The following is a 22,175-nucleotide window of genomic DNA, read 5'->3' as shown; positions in this document are numbered from 1 at the left end:
ATTGCTTAGGGGTTTTTGTAAGTCATTATTAAGGGCGGAAATCTTCATAATTTCATAAATTGTTTAACCTAATGAAATACTACGCTACTAATCCGTTTTAATTGTTGACTTGCCTAACTTGAACAATTGAACCAAGCATGACTAAAATGTTCTGTTCTCAGCGATACTAGGGAGTGTTTAACATTCATCCAGGCCAAATCGGACATTAAAAAAATACATTTGTAATCATTTGTTTTGCAATCAAATCTTGATAACTTGAGACTTCACAGAGATACAGAGTAGTTTTTTTGTGTTAGAAATTTCATCTTGAAATTTAGAAAGGGGGCAGTAAAGATATTATAAAGATAGGTATGACGTATTGTTGTTCAGCAGGTAAAGATTTCTTTTTATTTTGGCCACTGTCCTCTAATAACAATACGAACTGGTTCGACTGAGATCTTTATATAAATAGATTATAATAGTTCGTCCGAAAATTAGCCTATACTTTAAATAGCCTATTTAAACAGTGCTTTTTGAATATTTTTAATATAATTTATCGCTACTTTTACAGTTTGATTACATTTTTAAGGCACTAAAATGAACTAAAATATTAACTTACTAAAAGTACAAATATTTTAAAAAAAACCTTAAACTATCAATATTGATCAAACTATCTTCTTGAGAGCCAAATAAAAAAATCACCATGCTTGAAAAATGTTGAAAGAATTTTGGGTGGGATTCTTTCCGGAATTGATGGAGTCGTTAAAAAATGAGAGCACTTTGTCCAAATGGTTGGTGCAATAGATCGCGTGACCTCAACCCAACATTTACTTTTATTAAAGCGTTTTACAGACCCTTTTACCTGCCGAGTCCTCTTTGGGTCTGGTTTCTGGTCCTGTTGATTCCTTAATCACGCTTTGTCAACCGGAGGGGTTTTTCTCCATTAGCCTGGATCGTCGAATTCCACCCTTGGAATTCCTTTTTACTTTGCCTCTGGAAATATGAAGATTTACTGAACTGTCTCTCATCCCAGGATAGAAATAGCAAGTTTTATGGAATGTCTTAGAGGAACTTCTCAGAAGGACATGACCAAAAAATAATATATTTACATAATAATTTTGCTTTAATTTATTTATTTTATTATTGTTCTTTTAACTTTTAGGGTCGGCAAAGTACATGACATTGGTCATCGCCAGCACTCTCATTCTTGTCATTTCTTGTCTTTCACGCGTTTTAATCTTACCAGTTTCTTTTTCTGTTTCTCCAGCCAAGTTATGATCAGACTAAAGAACCGACTGTCTCTTTTCTTTACCTAATGCTAGCTTCTCTGTACCTCAATACATCTTCAATTATGGGTAAAATAACAAACACAAAAACCAGAAGCAAGATAAAATATGACAGTATATCATTCATACTACCCTATATAACTCGATATTGGGGGTAAAGGTACCACTTCATTCCCTCTAATAAATTACTTACATTTACTCTTAATAAATTACACACCAGACTTTGTTCACTCTGCCCCAATGTACTCAATAATCCTCGGGGTAATTGGGGATAAGCCATTCACACTGATAAAATATATTTACACTACCCTAGAGTACTCGATATGCCTTGGGGTAATTGGCAATGTCTCCATTTGCACATGAATATTCCGAGATAATTCTTCCCACAATGGGCACCTGCGTGGTCTCTCACCCCCCAATTAGAAGGCATGTATGGGGTCCATACAAAATTTGGTAAATTTCACCTTTTCGCTTCTACTCCCAGCCTTTTCAGACCAGAGTCCGATGTATTTTTCTTTTTCTTTTTTCTTTTTCTTCATGAAAACCACCCTGACCCAAAAGTGGGCGATCTTTTTCTTCATCACATCTTTCAGGTCTCAGGTGTCCTTCTGCTATGGTACAATATTGGCTCCAGTAAGGGAAAAAGGTGGTTGTAGTACAGGCCCATCAAGAAAGGCATTCTTAGCTGTTCATCCTCTTGTATCTTTCCTACCTTCCTTGAGTACTTGTCAATGTCAACAATCAAAGTATGATCATATTGTTTAACCGTAAGTCCCGTCATTGTAGGACTTAGAGCCCATTCATTTATCCTTTTTACCTTCTGTGGAGGAAGATGACAATTTGCTTTTAAAGTGCACCAAGTAAACTACATTGTTTGATGAAACCGTCAAAAATATACATCGTAGCTGCTCTATCTGACCTTTTCCTTTGAAGACGATAATCAAAATCAGTTTCAACTAAATCAAAAATTGGTGTTCTAAACTTATTCTTAAGATATATTTTAAAAAGTATTTCATGAATCTTATGCTTGTGGAATACAGCCCAATTATTTCTTCTTTCTTTTATTTTTCTTTGAAAACTTCCTAATCCAAGAATTTTCAAAAGACACAGGCCACAGGAACGCTGGATAAATGCTTACTTTGAACAGTTGGGTACCAAAGGTGTGTCTCACAGACTCACTGGCTTACATGAAATGGATTTAGAAGCTTGAGGAATGTCATCATGACATGAGGTCATCTGATTAGCATGAAACCGATAGTTGTCCCAAAAGTATGAAACATCCGATGTGCGAATCCAAATAAGTACCTGTGACAATGAGATTTAATATCATTAACATTAACAATTAGTAAAATCTTGGGCCAAAGCCCGCGCCTGTGCCCCTTACGCAGAGAAAGGTTGCTTAATGTGCCCCACATATTGGAAACATGTCATGCCTTGACTCCTTACAGGGAGCATGTAGGCATGCCATCCAATTTAAAAATGGTACTCGAGCACTGCAGCGGGTTTCTGGGTCCACTGTTCCACTTTTTAGGGTGAATTGGGTTTTTTTTTTTTTATTGTATATGTCTTATGTGTCTATATGTTTTGTCTGAGTGCATGTATTTATTAGCGTGAATGGCGAGGGTGAGGGTGAAATATAACGTCATCATCACCCCTCGAACGTTGAGAGCGTGTTTGGGGTCGATGGCGGAATATTTATAAAAGTACTCCATCGACCCCAATCTAGATTAGTTTGAGTATAGGTGGACTCTTAACGACCAAAGGGAATGAGTGTACTGTATGGATGTATTTATGTGTATGAATGTAGTGTTTGAAAGGGTAAATAGAATATAGACTTAGTCAGGGGCTGAAATGACCAAGATGTTGGAAGCCAGAAAAAAAAATTACTTTCTTACATGCTGCAGTTACAAAATTATTCTTTTTGCATGTTGAATTAGATCAATCACAATTTATCTTGTCTTTTTGGTTTATCTATAAGGATGACTAATTGAAATAGGATGATGAGATTATTTTAAATTTTATTGTCATAGAAAATTATTATATTTTTCCAAGTTATTGAATTCGAGATCGATATTGATTAGAATTTTGCATCCAATTTTATTCAAATGTGATCTCTTGACATTTTTTGACACAGAAGTTATTTTACAAATAAAACTGGTTTTTGTTTTGTTTTAATTTAAGATATTAATATGTAACATAAATTTTGCAATATCGTTATTTGATCTTAAAAACAATTAGGCTAAAAATAATGCTTTAAATTATGAATGTACATTATTCCTTTTATGCTGTAAACATTTTGGGAGAGACAACTGGAAAACATGCCATAAAGATATTATTTATTGTTTGAAAATATATTCTGGCCAAATATTTAAATAATAATACAGGTAACAATTCACATTTAATACCTGTTTTGGAGAAAGAAAAATATAATGTTATAGCCTTTTATAAAATACAAAACAATTTTGTTATATAACAGATATTTCAAACTTCTAACTTCTCAATAAACCATAAAACTAAAATAAACATTTTTTTCAAAAAATAAAAAATATATACACCAGCACAAAATGTACAATAATCATCACTCTTAATTTAAATCACAATTAATTTATTTTCCTCTTACCTTCCATACTTTATACATAAAAAAATCACAGAAAGTGTTAAATACAGGTGTAAAGTTTAAAAAAAAAAATTGTCAAAATAATTTGAATGTTAAGAAAATAAATATACATTCCTACCTGAATAAGGTGTCTACATTCTAGTTTGGCAACTTTTATAAGAGACATAACCCCCCCCCCCCACTAGGAACTATGGTTTAATAATGAATCTAAATACACATGTACATGTCCTTTATAATATCAATTCTGATAATCCTCTTGCAAAAATGTTCAATTTCTTTATTTATTTGTTTATTTTTTGTTAAACAGATTATTAATCATATTTGTCTCTTGAATTTCATTTTGAAAAAGAAATCACATAACTGAGCTTGTACTCAAGGAACAATTATCGAGCGATAGAAACTCTTTTATGAAAGATATCTCTTTAGTGCTTACTTCTGAGATATCCAAAAAAATAATGCTTCCTTTTCTTCCTCTTATAAGATAACTTCAAAAAACTTGGTTACAGGTTACCAGTTTCATCAGGCTTTGTTCCAAAAATGACTTCCATCATAAGTGCTTTAAGCTTTTCATCACTTGGGCTCTCTGTATTGACTAGATCGTCTAAGTCAGTATCATCTGAAATTAAGTTTTGTAAATAAAAAATGGAATTTAAAATATATTATTCACAGAGAGATTCAACACTCACAGGGATTGGTTTTTGTATTTTTTTCATTTTCTTGGTCCGCGCAGAGCCCATCGTCCAAATCCAGCAGCGACGAGCTACTGGAGATTTTGGCATCCCTGTCATGCCCGTTAGACATCTGCTGTTCTTCAGGCATCTCGTCATCATTTGAATCATCAAGAGCAAGCGGAAACTTGCTGAAAGAGGATTCCTTAGGGAAGACCCTCTCACAGTACTCACTGTTAATGTTCCGAGGGTACTTAAGATTATGAGCTTTTAACATATGGCTAAGAATGTCAGCACGGAGGAAACACTCAAGGTCGCAGAGTTTACATCTGTAATTAGTTATGCCAAAGTGTCGGGCAACGTGCCGCCTAACAAACTGCACCCTAGAAAACACTTTGAAACATATGACACATTTCTTTTTTGAGCGGTCAATATAAGTATCTATCTTCCTGATCGTCCACCAATCCTTTAAATAAGAACTAGAATTTTCCTCTTCACCTTCAACTTCATGATATTCTACTCCATTTATTACAGGCGAAAGCTCTGTACTTGAAATAGAAGTATCATTTAATGTATTCCTGGGGGAAATATCGTTTCTCACAATAGATGGACTTTCTTCTTCGTCATTTATTGTACTTTCAGGTTCGACTATACTACGTTGATCTTGTACTCTAAAAGAATCATCTTCCGAATCGCTAATTAGGTAAACTAATTCAGGCTGTTTATCTATCAGATGGTCTAGATTCTCTCCCCCATTTTCAACTGGTTCAAATTTGTTATCTGTGGTGATTATTTCTTTGCCATTTTCTCTACGGCCCAATACTTCCTCACCTTCACGCTCTTCTTCTTCTTCTCCTGATCCAAACCTATACTCATCTGTTAATATACTTCCAACATCATCTGTTGTTGAATCATCGGCTTTTTTATCACTCGACTTTTGATTAAGTTCCGCAGTCTCACTTTCGTCATCGTACTCGAACTCGTCCGAACTTATATTAATAATGTGAGGATTCGAAGCCATTAATCTGTCACATTTCTGAACTTTATTATTCCCGGTTCCTAATTGTAATCGGATGTGGTGAAGCTCCCGAATTTTCGTTTCGAGCTTAGATTCTGATTTATTCAATATACCTTGTGTATCGACATTGTTTGATATATTTTGCTTATGACTTTCAGGCGAAATGAAAGAATCAGTCTTCGTTAATACTATCTTGGGCTGTAAAAGATTGTCTAAAAGGTTATCAGGTGCCGACAGTTTTTGCTTTTTATAATCTGTTCGAACCTAGAGACAAAAAAACCCAAATATAATAAATAAAACCCATACTCTATGGTAAAATACGAGAATATACAAACCATTATTTTCAACTGGCTTGGAGTAGATGAAGGCACTTCTGAAGGAAAATGTCTTTTTTTATTATCTAATTTATCACTACGTGATTTCCTCAAGCACGATGTATAATGTGATAACATTGCCACTTTTCTCTCAAACTGCCTCCCGCAACATTCGCACTTATGACGTTCTTCAAATTCTTTCATCTCCTGAAAGCAATAATAAACTTAGATATCGCAGGATCTGTAAATATTTGGTTTGTTTACTTTTTCATCACTATCAACTGTTTCTTCTATGCTGTCATCAGTCTTAGTGTTATCTTCCTCAGAATAAATATGTTGCTTTTGAATCTGACTCCTTAACCTTCTTACTTCCTCGCTTGTCTTTCTATGGTCTAGAAAAAAATTATTAAAAGTAGTGGTTTTTATAATTTTATCAAATTTTTTATATATATTTTATTCTCAGTAAATCTTGTGTAAGTGCACCTTTTTTTGCAAACTTTAAACAGAATGAAACCAAGGCTGAAATTTGAATCATGGAAAGCTCATTCTTTTGACACTACTCTGATTTTGCACATAACTGCATGTTTTTATGTTTTGCTGCACAAAATATTTTTTACATTTTTTTAAATTAATTTTTATAACGGAAAACAGCATATAAACACATAATTTTAATAGGGTTAACTGTATTGAATAAATGAACTGAGCTACTCTCACAATGTAACTGATTATATCCAAATGTGACTATAGAAAGAGAATTTACTCATTTGACGGGAGCTTTTTTTTCTTCTAAATTATTAGAAGAACAGACTTAGATCATTCATCCATCGACAAGTTGTCATGAATTTGGAATGATTTTTTTAAAAAGTTTTTCAGATAGTTCAAAAGCTATTTCTTGAATTAAAAGTTGTCGTTTTTTTTAGTCTGTGGCTACTCATGAAAAATCCAAATGTCACAACAAAAAGTGCACGGCCTCACATCCTAGGAGCAGAAATCTACGAAAAGTGTGAATTCGCTTGAAAATGTCCAAAAACAAGTCGTTGACTAATGATATAGGCCCTACCTGCCCGTCTAAATAGTCTCATAATTTGCATATAGTTGCAAGAAGCAAATGGAGAGAAAATAGTCTGGAATTGGTCCTCCTAGTCCTCAAAGCCATGAAGATTTTGACTTTAAAAAATTCTCTTCTAGGAGAGGGTATATTTATGAAATCAACCAACAATAATTACTACTAGAGAATGTGCCAATATGTTTGTGTGCATTTTTTCAAGAATAAATATATAAAAATTATAAATAATTTATATTGTGTTCTATTAGTTTTGTTCAAAGATTATGCAAATTTCAATGCAATGAAAATATTATAATCTATATGGCTCGTATTAATGTAACAAATACTGAAATACTAGATGAGAAACCCACACACCATTATACAGGTCGTCGTGAAATGTTAAATTTGAATTCAAATGAATTTAAAAAATTTGAATGTGAAAAATCCCAGCTTGCTAGGATTGAGCCGCACAACTAAGTTAAATGAACGTATACGCAAGTCAGTTTCAGTGTGAGAGGGCAGATTGCATTCCCTTGGTTGGGAAAGTTTCTGCAAAGTTGGGCAAATACGGACAATCAAAATCGGGCATAGTCGGTCCCGGTGTGAGAACAGCCTTGAGGGTAAAATCTTTTTTGTACGTGCTTCACTCACTTCTCACTTTCTCAATATTTTTTTTTTTTGCATGGGAGCAAAGCAGAACCATGTAAAAAAAATTACTGTTCTTAGTAGTAATAGTCCAAAAATGCAAACTAAAGGACTACCCAGAACCAATGACAGATGGTAAAATTTGGTTTTGACAATGCCTGCTGTAAAAAGTTGTTGAAACAAACAACGCCTACTAATGAGTGCAGATGTAGAGTGGGTCTTTTGTCTTTTGAAAGTAAAAACTAACAGAAAAAAATTAAACATATGTGGTGGTGAATCACAATAAAAATTTTATTTATTGGTATTATTATTTTTTTACTTTTAAAGTTGAATGTAACCTAACTTTAGTTATTCCATATTCATTCTTTAAGCATAATTTATAAACTTTAAAATTTATTTTATTATTATTATCTAGTTGTATACTATATATAAACTAAAAACTGTTTGTACAGTTAAATCCAGCGTTGAAAAACCATAAAAACATATACATTGATGAGTGCCTGCCATTTGAAATAAGTTCCTATTCATATCCAAACATCCTGGAGAGCTAGATCGAAACTTTTTGGTTCAGGCGAAACTAGACAAAAAATAAAAGTTTACGTGTCTCGAGGTTTTTCCAAAAAACCCAATAAAAAATATAGGGAGGAACAGAAGTTAAAGTCACCCTGTATTATTGGATTTATGTATATTTGTACATGGTTTTAAAAATGAGTATAATCAATTGATTATAAAGTAAACAATCATTGACAATGTTGAAAGCAAGAATTAATTTTATTATATAAATAAAACTCTTACTGTGTTAAACGGGAATTTTAATCTTTATTTTTTGCATGTTTTGAGGTTTTTATTGAACGTTTTTAAGGGTTTTACTGCATGAAAATCCAGTCTTTAGTGATTAATGATGCAAATATGATCAATCCACATAAGCAAAATAAAAAATTAGAATGCTGAATTATAACAATAAGATAGAATAATAGAATAATTTAAAATTATACTGCAGCTTTTAATTTATTTATTTTTATATTTTCTAGGGCACATTCATTTTCATATCAAAATATAATATTTATACAGCTAACGGTTAGTATTTAAATGAAATTTTGATTTTAACAATTGTCATGAACATGTTTAAAGGCCATGGCTTAACACGTTAAACTTTAAAAAATAAATTCAAATTTATAAAACACGATCAAGCCTATTTCTCTAGTTATTTAGTCATTTTAATTTTTTTTCTAATTTCATTAGTTTTTTAACGGTATTTCAGTGATTCATAACAATAAAAACAGTTAGACCAATCAAACACCACCAAGATGAGAAATCTTTTCAAGAATAGAATACAACTCTCAAATGGAAGAAGAAAGGGTCGAACCAGGGGCATGGTGAATATACTATCTTGCCTGAAAACATCTTGCATTTCTGAAAAAACAGACATCTGGCCTTTCAAACAAAGCAGACAACGTAGGAACAAATTTATAATGCGTTATTCAAGGCACTGAACTTTTTCGGTTTAAACCGTGTACAAATTTTTACTCTAATTTATACGAGGTTGTTATACAAGGGCGATTTATTTTATTAAATGCAGTGGCATTTTATCAATGTTTTATATAACAGCTCATCCTAAAACAACAACTATTTCCAATTTTTCAATGAGTATAAATTTATCCCTGTCAATTGTGTAAAATTAAGATAAATAATACATTCTGGAAATTCAATATTTCTAAATGATTTTAAATTCATACTTTTTAATTTTTTAAATTTAAAGCTCAAACAACCTTAAGAAATTTAAACAGATAAGGAACTAGATAGAGATATCTTTATCCACTTCACCTAAAAAATGTCCAACGATGAATCTCGAAAATTACATCCGCTGGAGTTTTCTTTGACTTTATAAACTCATAAGTTATTATTTCATTACATGAATATATCAATATAATAAATATAAGTAAAGAACCATTTTATAATCAATAAATTCAAGTTCTGAGTAGTCGAATGGACAAAAATTCCTGACAAGATGCAATTTTTGTTTACCGGAAATAGAACTCTTTTACTCACCTTTGTACATGTGCCTGTAAACACTCCAAGCGTTAACGAAACACTGTTTACAGCACGGGCAGACGTAGTAGTCTTTCAGTTTGGGGTGCTTCTCCTGGCTGTGGTCGCTGAGAGCGTTTTGTGAATCGAAGTGAAGCTCACACAGTGGACACTTGATGTCTTCGGGCTCGGGTGATTTAGCACCCAAGAATCGCCCATCGGGACCGATCGTTGCACTTCTTTCAACAGTTGGATGCTGAAAAAGCAATTTTATACGTCCAGCGAAACAAAAACAAAAAAATTAATATAAGTAAAAAATTTCATTCGGTCATAACGATGAACTCTGAGAATTATCTTATTTTATAGAAAGCAAATAAATGATAAATATAAAAAAATTTATAGATTGCTTTATAAACCTATGAAAAAAGATTAATTAATAAAAAAAAATTATCCTTTCTCAATAATAAAAAAAACCTCATATTATTTTTCCTACAATTCAGGTTTTATTTTTGAAAACCAATTAGTAACAAATAGTGCACAAATAAATAAAAAATTTCTATAAAAGTGAGTATAATTCTGGTTAAAATATATTTGCAAGGGCATGATCTGAAATAAAAATATGCAGCAAATAAAACTCAAGGGCATTCTATTTTACCGTAACCTAATGTTACATTATAATCCTGATTTTAGTTAAAAAAACCAAAAAACAAATAAAGACTCTTTGTTATTAATTTGCATATTAAAACATCATTATTCCACTGAATTTTTACATCTGTAAAACTACATAATTGTATGTAGACTTTATATAAAAAATATTTTTTCCTAACACGCATTACGTTTTTTCTTAATTTTAACAATTACACTACAAAACCCCCCAAAAAAACCTAACATACATCCTGTCAATTTGACAGATTAGTTAGTGTGGGATGAGATGGAAAGAGAGTGGTTTAACATCGCATAAACGCTTGCGGAAATGCGATTAGAAAATTTTGAAGCTTTGCAATGATGAACTCCCCGAAGGAGCCCCAGAGAATTTTTTTTTTTTATAGCACACCTTTCTTTATCTCCCCCTCTTTCCCGGAGCTCAAACATCTAAAAGGGAGGGAGACAGGAAGGCTAGTGCTAGAAACATTCTCAACTTTCTTCAACATTCAAGGAGGTTGGCTCATGTTTTCACCTCGTTCAATTCTAACTTTTGGAAATGTTTCCACGTTATATAATTTCTTGATATAACTTCATTGTTTTATGCAATTTTTAAGAGGAATTTTTTTTTTACTTCAATCAAGTGTGACTGTAGACAATTGTTTAAATTAACCAAGCAAGTGGAATTACTATAAGCTCAAAGAAAGTCTAAATAAACTAATATTCTCAACAACAGATATTATAAATAAATAAAAATTACATTTCGAAATCCATTAAAATAATAACTAAGCCATATGAAGTCTTAGAATTAAAAAACATATAAATGCCTGAAATTACTATAAAAACGTAATAATATAAAAATAATCTTACCTTTCCCTCGTGATTGAAGCTGTGGAGTAAGCTTTGAGAAGTCTTGTCCATTTCTCGTACCACAAACGGCCCATTGATGTTGTAGTCGACTTTGATGCTGCTCACGCTGTCCAGGAGAGTCAATATGTCCTTCCTCAACGTCGTCCTTGTTGACAGCATACTTCCGCGCTGTTTGCCGAGCATCAGCGTCTGCTCCTTAAACTAGAAAAGCCAATCAGCACTAGCCGGCTTCCTTTAATCCTGATGCTTTATACCTCTCCGTTAAGCGATGACATCCTCTCTTTAAACTTGGACAAACAGTAGGAGCGCTTGTGCGTAACGAAATTTGGCATGCTCCTAAATAACGACCTGCACGCCTTGCATTCATAAATAATATCACATTCTTCATCTAGGATTTTTTTGAGCTGAAAAGAAGGTTAAAATTGTCTTAAATTTTGTTAAAATATAAGCATATTTATGTTAATATCATTGTAAATGTCTGAATTTGAGAATAAGAAGCAAAAAAAGAGAATAGCGAAGAAACTTTCAGTCACAAAATTTGTATAAGGATTGACTTTTTTAAATTTTTACAAGGCTGTAACTTGTGTTACGTAGTGAGAATGTGATATACAACCAAAAATGACAAAGCCGGGTAAAAATATAAAATATTAAATTTAACCTTTAATTAATTTAGCCAATAATTTACCCTACAAACATTCCATTTATAGTATATAATAATATACATTCAGTTTCTACTAGAATAGAAAGAAAGACCTTTAACAAATACGAGAAGGTTGAGTTTTAGATGTATACAATAGATTGAATTGTATTTCTCATATTCATAAAAGAGAAAAAGCCCAATCAGATAAAAATTGGTAATGGCAGTGACTAATTCCTCTAAACAAACAGTCCCAAAATAGAAAATGATTTCAAATAGAGACTATAACAAAAATTTAACTTTAAAACTATACGGGATAGTAGTTAATTAATTCTTCCGATTAAGAAACCAAAAATTGCATTACAAGGAGGATGTTTAATTACTTTTCAATTAAAATTAATCCCTCATTAGATTAGTTATCTATAAAAGATCTCTCATGTTGTCATTATGAATCATATTGTTCTTAATGTATCAACCGAAAGTTTTCCTTTAACGAAATAAATTTAACAAAAATAAATAAATTCCAAGTTTATTTTCAGTTAAAAACATAGATAATTTAGAACAAATGAGTCTACCCTAACAATGGCTTATTTACGCTCAATATATACTATTTGAATCTTCTAATTCAAACGTCTCAATGCTTTTAATAATAAAATCAAAATTTCCTGTATCCTCACTTTGAAAAACTGCTCAATGTATGTTCAATTTGTTTCAAAGTACCTCAGGAGAGCTGTCTTCGAAAAGTTTTATTATGTCTGAGAGGGAGTCAATTGAAGCGTCGACCGGTTGGTGCAAAACAGAAACATCCTGTTTTTTCTCCTTTCCTTTTTTATTGTATGCCTTGATTTGCTTTTTCATCCTCATAGGTTTAGTATTTGGTTTGTTTCTCAGCGGTTTACCTTTCATCGCTACCTGAAACATGAAAACGTGATGTAAATTTTTGCTCGGCGATGGCGCACTAGGGGAAAAAGCTATATTACTTTCGCATTTGAAAGGAAGCAATATTTTTTGTTAAGGTTAACAATTAGGCGTCTTGCATCTCTTATAATTTAAATGATAAAATTACTAAACTTTTTTAAGAAGAAACAATAGAATTTAAATAAAACTATTTGATACTTTGACCCCCATTCAGGTTGAATTGTCTACTACCAATTCAAAATATTATTGTCTATTGGTTAAAGAAGGAAAGTGATAAATAAACAGATATTGTCTCCTCAAAGGGTCAACTAAATCCTCAATTAACAATATCCAACTCTTTCAGCTCTGTTGAAAAATTATGACTCGGTTCGGAGTACATTTAGAAAAAATCAGCAGCGTTAACGTCGCCTTTATTAAATATTTAATTCAAACCATTAATCTTTCTAGCTTTTAGAGATTTCAAATAAATGTTATGTTCTTGGCTGAAAACAAAGACTGTAGTATCGAAAAATCATTTGTTACCAAATAGTGCAAATTTGAAATACAAAGCAAGTTTTATGTTATGGCGAACATGTTTTACAACATTTTTTATACAATACAGTCCCTGTTTTGATGTTAAAAAAATGTTTTCTCAAATAACACCAAAAGAAAGGGGGCATTTTATTTCCTGTTGATATATGAAAGGGAAGGGCAATAGATAAAATCTGTTAATTCCGTATAATGAGGATTTTAGTCAAATCAATTAAAGCAAAAACTTAACGTCTTGGTTTGGCCACCTCAGTGAATGAACGGATGAGTTCATAAAAACTGTGTAATATGAAATATTATATTTTTTATTATCATGTACATGGAAAAAAAGAAGAAAATGTGCACTTTGTCGGAAATTATCAACATGATTGTAATTTTATAGTAGAATATTATTGTAATTCTCAAGAAGAAACATTATTCTGAACGTTTACACGCAATTCAATGTTAAAATCTGAAATTTTTTACTTTTTTCAGTTTATTTGTTAACTTTGTTTATTATAACATGACTCTTTTATTACAAATCATTCGGAATTTGAAATTTTCAGCATGTTAAGGCTTAATTAAAGCGATATTTTATCTATTATTTTATTATGTGATTATTTATATAAAGGCCAGGTGAATATCTTTACAAAGAATATTTTTTATAAACTAAAACACCCGAACTTCAATTTTGATTCAAATTGTAAGTCGTTAAAACATGCCTTTTTCTCAAAAAGAATGTACAGACTTTATTTCCTGTTGATATGTCAAAAGGCAAGGGTACTAGATAAAATGTGTTAATACCATATAAGAAGGATTTTAGTAATTTCTTTTAAAGAAAAAACAAACTCCTTTGTTTAGCCTAGAAACACGCCAATAAACGAACAGTTCTTCATTAAAACTATGTCATACAAAATATTATACAGTTTATTAATTTATAAAACGTTCTTTATTGAAAATTATTAACATGGGTGAACATGATTTTAATTTAAACGAAAACACTGTAGTAACTCGAATGATAAAACATTTATTATTGTGAACATTTACGAACAATTCAATGTTAAAATCTGAAAATTCTTCCTTTTTTAGTTTATTATTAACTTTTGTATATTATAACATGACTCTCTTATTGAACATGATTTGTAAATTGAAATTTTCAGCATGAGGCTTAATCAAAGTGATATTTTATGTATTATTATATTATATAAATATTTATGTAAAGGCCAGGTGAATATCTTAAAAAAAAAAATTTTTTTTTTACTTACGATAATGCATGAAGCCCAGGTTACATAGAAAAAAAATGTATTTTCTCAAAAAGAATGCGTAGTTTTTATTTTCTGTTCATATATTAAAGGAAAAGATAATAAATAAAAATTTATTAATACAGAGGATTTTAGTAATTTCTTTTAAGGAAAAACTAAAGCCTTGGTTTAACATATAAATTCGTACAATGCAAACGAGGAAAGTAGTAAATGAACAGAGGTGTTAAACAAAACTGGGTTAGAGGAAATATTATACTTACTTTTTTATTACCGTAAATATAATTTTTTTTTTTTAAAGTGTGCATTGAAAAAAATTATAAACATTATCGTAATTTTATACTAGAACATGATTGTAATTTGAACGATAAAGATTCATTGTAAACATTTGCTCACTTTTCAACGTTAAAATCTGAAAATCATGCGTTGTTTTTAGTTCATAATTAACTTTTGTTATTAGTAGTTATTGTAACATGATTCTATTATTACTAATGATTTATAATTGGAAATTTTAGGCGTGTTAAGGCTTAGTGAAAGCGATTAAAACTTATATCGAGTGCTAAGGGAAAATCACAAAAAGTAGGGTTTAATTATGCAAAATTACCCCATTTTCCAGGGGTTTGTCAAGAATTAATCGTCTCATATAAGTTAAAAGGATGCAGGCAGGTATTTAAAAGTCCATCTGTAAGACTTCACAACAAGGAAACGCAAGGAAAGGATAACAGATGAAAATTTGTTAATAGAGAGGATATTACTAATTTTTAAATGAGAAACTAAACGCCTTGGTTTAGCTTATAAACTTGTAAAACGCAAACGATGTAAGTAGTAAAATGAACAGATGTGTTAAACAAAACTGGGTTACAGGAAATATTATACTTACTTTTTATTATCTTAAACATAAAATTTAAAAAAAAATGTATGCATTGGAAAAAATTATCAATATTATTGTAATTTTATACTAGAACGTGATTGTAATTTGAATGATAAAGCATCGTTGTGAAAGTTTACGCACTTTTCATCGTTAAAATCTGAAAATTATGCGGTTTTTAATTCACTTTTGTTAATAATTGTTATTGTAACATGATTGTACTAATGCTAATGATGTATAATTTGAAATTTTAGGCATGTTAAGGCTTAATGAAAGCGATTAAAACTTACATCGAGTGCTAAGGCAAAATCTCAAAAAGTAGGGTTTAATTATGTAAAATTACCCTGTTTCCCAGGGGTTTGTCATGAATTAATCATTACACATAATTCAATAGGATGCAGGCAGGTATTTTAAAGTCCATCTGTAAGACTTTACAAGAGTAGATTTGGCCAATTGTGTGTTGCAAGGTAGAAAACTAACATTCCAAAATTTTCCTTTTCAGGGAATCAAAAGGGTTTTTAGCTTTGAAATTGTTCAGTATCGGTCTGGAAATGCGTCCTGTTATTTACAATAAACCCGAGGGACCGATTGCAGGCTGAAAACGCAGTAAATGCCCTCTTTCAGACCTGAGGTCACAGGCAGACCAGCTAACACAGGGGCCAGCCGACTGTTCAGCAATGGCCAGCAGCCGGCCTGAGAACGGAATCCAATAGAAAAAAGACTTACGGCATAAATTTCAGCAGTTCCTTGCTAGAATTCCGTCCGTCGCATTTCAACATACAATAAGCAAGCAGTTGACTGTTGGGATTGAGAGTCCGGATCAGAAGGAGGAACGCTAGTTACCAGCTTGGCCGCAGGCCCGAGGCCAGCACCTGTCTCGCCCCACTCTGCCCCCTTTCGCGACGTTGCCCTTCCACGGGACAGGGTTCGAATTCTATCCGAACGCCTTCTCCGACAAAGTGAACCACTTCTTCACCGCTTCTTCTTTTGTACGGTTATCACTACGGATTTTCTGTCTGTTATCCGCTTCTTATCCGCCCACCTCGGCCCGACTAACCAAATTGACAAAAATACACGATTTAATTGTTTCAGTGACGAAATATTCGGTCGTCAGACAATTATTTTTTTAACAAATTGTATTACATAAAATTTTTTACTTGGTGAAAGTATGTCTCATAGGGATAAATAAAACAAAAAGTCAATAAAACAATAACCTACAAGGGGACGAACACCTTGGTGTGTCATGGATTTGGACAAAACTTTAAGAGATTCTCCACTCCAAAATATTAGACACGTAAACACCACTTCTTGTGAATAGTTCTAGTTTTGCCCCCCTCTAAAAAAATTGAAATTTGAAATTTTCCGTCTTTTAATATTTCTATTTCACCGTTGTACTTGCTCAAATCAACTATATGAATATATCATTTTACAGCATTTTTTATGTAGATTGCAATAAAAACATAGTAAAAGCTATGAAAGTTTATCAATAACCAAAAAATGTCTAAAAACCAAATATTTTTCAAGTAAACTAGGTCATAGTTTTTTTTTGGTATAACTAATTTGAAATTTATGTGCAAAAACTAATATGATAAATCAAAAGCTAGTGGAGCCGATGTACATGGTTGACAATTAAAAAAAAATTCTCAAGTGAATGTTATAACTGTATATTATGTAATGTATAACTGTATGTAAAATATTAAAATTTCCATTTAAAAAACGAGGTTACTTTCTGACAAATAATTTTGCTATTTTGGTTTCTAGAGATGCTAAAACTCAATTTCATGTTAGTTTCACGGAAAAAAAATCAAAACCTAGTTAACACATTTTTTGGTTATTGATAAACTTAGGTAGCTTTTACTACAATTTTAATGCAATCTACATAAAAAATGACGTAAAATGATATATGCACATGGTTGATTTGAGCAAGAAGAAAGGTTGGGGGAACACAGATTTGGAACAAACATTTTTTGGTGATTCTATACCGGACTCTATCTGCCACCTCTTGTGGATAGGCCCTTCAAAAAAAAATTTTTTTTTAAGTTGAAATTTTTAATATTTTTATTTCGTCGTTCTTTTTGCTCAAATCAACTATGTGCATATATAATTTTACAGTATTTTTTATGTAGACTGCAATACAAATATAGTAAAATCTATCAAAGCTTATCAATAACCAAAAAATTTCTAAAAACAAAATATTTTTCAAGTAAACTAGGTCAATTTTTTTCGTGAAATTAATATGAACTTTCGTTGTAGCACCTCTAGAGATCCTTAAATATAAATTTTTGCTTGAATTTAAATTTATCGATTTTTTTGACACCTAAAATTTTTCCGATTTTTAATAATTCGTTATCGGAATACCTGATTAAAACGGCTGTAATTCAAAAATTGCTAAAAGAATTTTAACGTCAAACATGCCATTTGAAAGGAGAGGAACGTGGCTTTTTAAAGACATATGTAGCATAAAAATATATAAACGATTTCTATAAGAAAATACTCAAAATAGGAAAATTATGTGTCAAAAATTAACCTCGTTTTTTAAATTGGAATTAAAGTCCGATTTTGATGTTTGATCTTTGATTCAGCTGTAAAATGCGCTTGCCAATGAAAATCGATCTCCTAGGTTTTTTGAGAAAAATGATATTAGAGCTTGCACTACGTATGTCTGTCACGCAGACGTCCAAATTATCAGTCAAAAAATTTATTTAGACCGATTTACGCGAAAGTCGTGTATCTAAGGGTTTTATAACGCTAGAATCACGACAATGAGGTCACATCCAAGTTTTGACCTTTTTCTGACCTACTTTACTTACAGAACTTGTGCTAAAATTTGAAAAAAAAAGGCTGTATTTCGTTGATTTATCTTTTTAAATCATACAAAATTAGAATATTCTGCATCGCAGAACATTTTTTTTTAATATCAATCGATCAAACTCACGACCCAGTTATGTATGTGCATAATATATAATCGCCTCGCAGTCTCCAAGAAGAAATTGCACAATTTTTTTTAGTATAAAAGGATAATAACATTGAATTAATTGCCACTTTTTGGTATAGAAAACAGTTATTCAAGCAGCAGAATTATTTTAGAATTAAAGAGAAGAAACACAAAAAAGTAATTCATCACACCAACCTGGTCGTCCTCTTACTAGATCAAATACAATTGCGAAAAGTAAAGACCATATCCTAACAGACAGAAACAGACTAATTAGCTTTTTAAAATCTTTTTCTTTTTCCTCAAAAATTCAATTTTTGCTTAGATTAATTTTCAGAAACATACAATTCGATAAATGCTTCTGCATTATGTATGAATAATCACCAATTCTCTTGGTGTCTATGTTCTAGTAACCAATCCGGCAATTCAAAACTAATTTCATTTTATTAAGTTAATTTTGTTTTTAATGTTCGTCAGCTAAGTAGAAATTACCTAGCTCATTTTGGCTGCTGAAGATGAGCCGACAGCCCGAAACTGCAAAAAAATAGAAACCATGTCAAGGATTTTTTTAGATTTGTTTATACCCTTCATCTATTTTATGTTAACTTCAATAATTAGCTACAAATAAAATTGTATAATATTTCATTCTAAAATTATTCTACTGTTTGAATAATTGTTGTCAATATCAAAAGCCTACAATCAATTCAAAGTTATTAACGTTTTGTACTATAAAAAATTGTGCAATTTCTTCTTTAAGTCTGCGAGGTGATGTGTATACATAACTGGGTCGTGAGTATGATCTATTGATATTAAAATAAACATTGTTTATTGCATGAATCATCTCACGATCTCCAAATAATCATTGGCTAACTGTCACTGTGATGTGCGGTCTGGTGTGACCTACGTTTTAGAAAAACATTTTCTTTAGCATGCCAACGTTTCGATCTTTATTGAGATCATCTTCAGGGCTCAAAGTGTTTGTTTTTGTTTGAGCGGGCACTCTCAACCCGACACACAAGAATGACACATCTACACGGAAAACAAACACTTTGAGCTCTGAAGATGATCTCAATAAAGATCGAAACGTTGGCACGATAAAGAAAATGTTTTTCTAAAACCTACGTCACACCAGACCGCATCTCACGATCTCCAAATAATCATTGGCTAACTGTCACTAAACACCAAACGTTTTGAAGGTGTTTAATGTACGAAAATCCGGTCTTTACAAAACAAGTGTTTATGCTATTGGTTTTTTGGTCATATCGTCTAAATATTGTACTTGTAATTTGGTCTTTACCGATCATTTTCGTCTGCCTATTTAGTCAAAAACAGCAAGAATAGACCGAAAAATTATAATTGATTAAGAAACACACTGGCGATGATGCAGAAACACGTCTGACAGACCAACCCACCAGGGAGTGGCAGACCAAAATGGTCAGTAAAGACAGAATTTCAGGTTCAACACGAAAGGTGGGGTTGAGATGGGAAGTTGGTGTCCGAGTGGATCGAAGTCACGATAGCTCAAGTGGTAGAGCAGCGGCGTATCTAGCCGAAGATCGTGGGTTCGAATCCCGCTCGTGACATTGACTTTTTTATCTCAACTAAAAACCTTAATTAATTGAAAGATATTAACATATAAACTGGGATCTCAATTTCATTGATCATGTTATTGTAATTTTTTCTACGCAAAAATATTGTCTATACAGTCGTTTTTTAAACATTAAATCGTATTAAAATAATATCAAACGTTGAAATAATCTCATCATTGAACATGGCCTAAGAATCTCGGTGCTTAAAATCTGTGGTGTCCAATGCCAGGAATGTCAAACCAGGGCGTTAAAATTTACCCTGAAAGCAGCCTGGCGGTTATTGATCTGCACTGCAGGTTTGCCAACGACTGTTGGACTTCCCAAGCGCTTTTTCCGAGTTTTATACCGATTAAATGTTAAAATCTAGAGCTTTTGTAAGGCCAAGCCTAAAAAGTGATTATCATTTGATGTTTTTAAACGTATTAGAGAAGATTTAGCATGTTTTTGTAAACGATGTCCAACTATTGATCAATTTAGTAAATAAAAATTGTCTATTTTGGATTTCAAATCTAAAAGTTCGGTACACCGAAAGTCCTGTTTTTCTTTAACACGCCTTTTCATATATATAAATTTAGCAATAATCTTTTTTTTTTAACTATCTTAGCTCAAAAGCGTCCGTTTCGAGCTCTGAAATTATTAAATCAAAAGAGCAAATGGTGCATATTGATCTATACTAAGAAAAGAGCAGCGTGTAGTAAATGTCCCAGTCCGTTGGCATCCATTGAAATAATAATAAAACACTTATTAGATCTAAAATGTCATTTTAAGTAAAAAAGAAACTTTAAATCTTGTAAAAATTTTCACCTAAAAACCTAAGATTCCTGAATGAATAAAAAAAAAGTTGCAAGAATTATGTTATATTTGCTATCATAGACCTAGCTAAAACATTATAAACAATCAATTAATCAATTAATTTTAACGCTATTTTAAACTCGATGATTATTTATTTAGAAATCGTGAGATGCGGACTGGTGTGATGTAGGTTTCAGAAAAACATTTTCTTTATCGTGCCAACGTTTCGATCTTTATTGAGATCATCTTCAGGGCCTGGGATTTACAAACATTGTTTACATATTACAATTACATGAAGGATGTGGAAAAAAGTGAATTTATACAATGCAAAATATATTTTTTTATATTCAATCAAAGTATTTCAAGTTGCCGGACAGTTTAAACAGTTGACTTTGTAGATTACGTCAGATTTATTTGTTATTGGTATGGGATCTTTAATTTTGGAAAAAAAGTGTTTGAATTGTTTTATAATTTTTGAAAGCTATTTTGAAGTTATCGGACGAAAGAAATGTGTTTAATTTATGTGATAGGCCTTTCACCTCAAAGAAGCCGACGCCTTATACAAAAATGTATAAAATATCTTTTCTATACCGACTTCCTACACATATATATACAAAAAACAGCAATATCTCGCTGGCACTCTCAACACGACAAGAATGATACAATTTCACAGAAGACGACACAAGATATATAAAATATATTTTGCATTGTATAAATTCACTTTTCCACATCCAAAATGTAATTGTAATATGTAAACAATGTTTGTAAATCCCAGGCTCTGAAGATGATCTCAATAAAGATCGAAACGTTGGCACGGTAAAGAAAATGCTTTTTTGAAACCTACATCACACCAGACCGCATCTCACGATTTCTAAATAAATATCGATTAACGGTCACTAATCACCACACATTAATGATTATTTGAAGATCGTGAATTTTATGACTATTTGACAATAAACAATAACCAATTAATTAATTGATTGAATTTATACACTACCAGGGAATAATATAAACTGTAGATAACTTATTAAAACACGGTACAAATGATTATAATGTATAGTAAGAATTTGTGTCTTATTCATTTCAACCAAGAGATAAAAGTTGTAATTGTATAGTATTTAAATATTACAGAGGCCTTGGTGGCTGAGGGGTTAGGGCGTCCGATTCGTTTTGCTAAAGGTTCTGGGTTCTAATCTCGGCATAGTACATGAAATTTTATTTTGTACGACAGAAATTATTTTATACTATATATTATGCTGATTACTGATACCTGATATACATAAGCTCCAATCTACATACAAACACACGTATACAACAGATTATTCGGAGATCGTGATGCGGTATAGTGTGGCGTAGTTTAAAAAAAAACGTTTTCTTTATCGTGCCAACGTTTCGATCTTTATTGAGATCATCTTCAGGGCCTGGGATATATAAATATTGTTTAAATTTTACAAATACATGTAGGATATGGACAAAAAAAACCACGCTATTTTAAACATTATATCGATGTGTATCATTAATTAATTATTGAACTGTAAATATCCAGGAAGAGTATAATTGG

The 22,175-nt window shown here is 31.6% G+C and overlaps 1 protein-coding gene across 2 annotated transcripts; it reads right to left on the bottom strand.

Moving 5' to 3' along the window:
• Nucleotides 1-3,266: 3,266 nt before the first annotated feature.
• LOC106662304 (zinc finger protein 800) lies at nt 3,267-16,359 on the bottom strand. Of its 2 annotated transcripts, none has more exons than XM_014386314.2 (9): nt 16,028-16,359; nt 12,470-12,661; nt 11,367-11,516; nt 11,113-11,313; nt 9,622-9,856; nt 6,147-6,274; nt 5,904-6,089; nt 4,569-5,832; nt 3,267-4,498 (listed from the first exon to the last, which is right to left on the bottom strand). In XM_014386314.2, exons 2-9 carry the CDS (start codon nt 12,653-12,655, stop codon nt 4,383-4,385), a joined length of 2,466 nt encoding a protein of 821 aa, XP_014241800.1. In that variant the 5' UTR covers nt 12,656-12,661; nt 16,028-16,359; the 3' UTR covers nt 3,267-4,382. The 2 variants fall into 2 exon arrangements, with proteins under 2 accessions (XP_014241800.1, XP_014241801.1); XM_014386315.2 differs by lacking the exon at nt 16,028-16,359 and adding an exon at nt 12,730-12,830.
• Between the last annotated feature and the right edge of the window lie 5,816 nt (nt 16,360-22,175).

This window comes from Cimex lectularius, unplaced genomic scaffold (genome assembly GCF_000648675.2).
Source record: "Cimex lectularius strain Harlan isolate CLEC.00 unplaced genomic scaffold, Clec_2.1 scaffold19, whole genome shotgun sequence".
NCBI lineage: Eukaryota > Metazoa > Arthropoda > Insecta > Hemiptera > Cimicidae > Cimex > Cimex lectularius.
This window is presented reverse-complemented; position numbering and strand designations above follow the sequence as displayed.

What these genes read in the sequence shown, in the direction of transcription:
- LOC106662304 (XM_014386314.2), bottom strand. Translation starts at nt 12,655, where the DNA reads ATGAAAGGTAAACCGCTGAGAAACAAACCAAATACTAAACCTATGAGG. An exon ending in TCGAAGACAGCTCTCCTGAG is followed by an intron (nt 11,517 to 12,469) that starts GTACTTTGAAAC and finishes CCTTCTTTTCAG; the next exon opens with CTCAAAAAAATCCTAGATGA. An exon ending in AAATACAAAAACCAATCCCT is followed by an intron (nt 4,499 to 4,568) that starts GTGAGTGTTGAA and finishes ACTTAATTTCAG; the next exon opens with ATGATACTGACTTAGACGAT.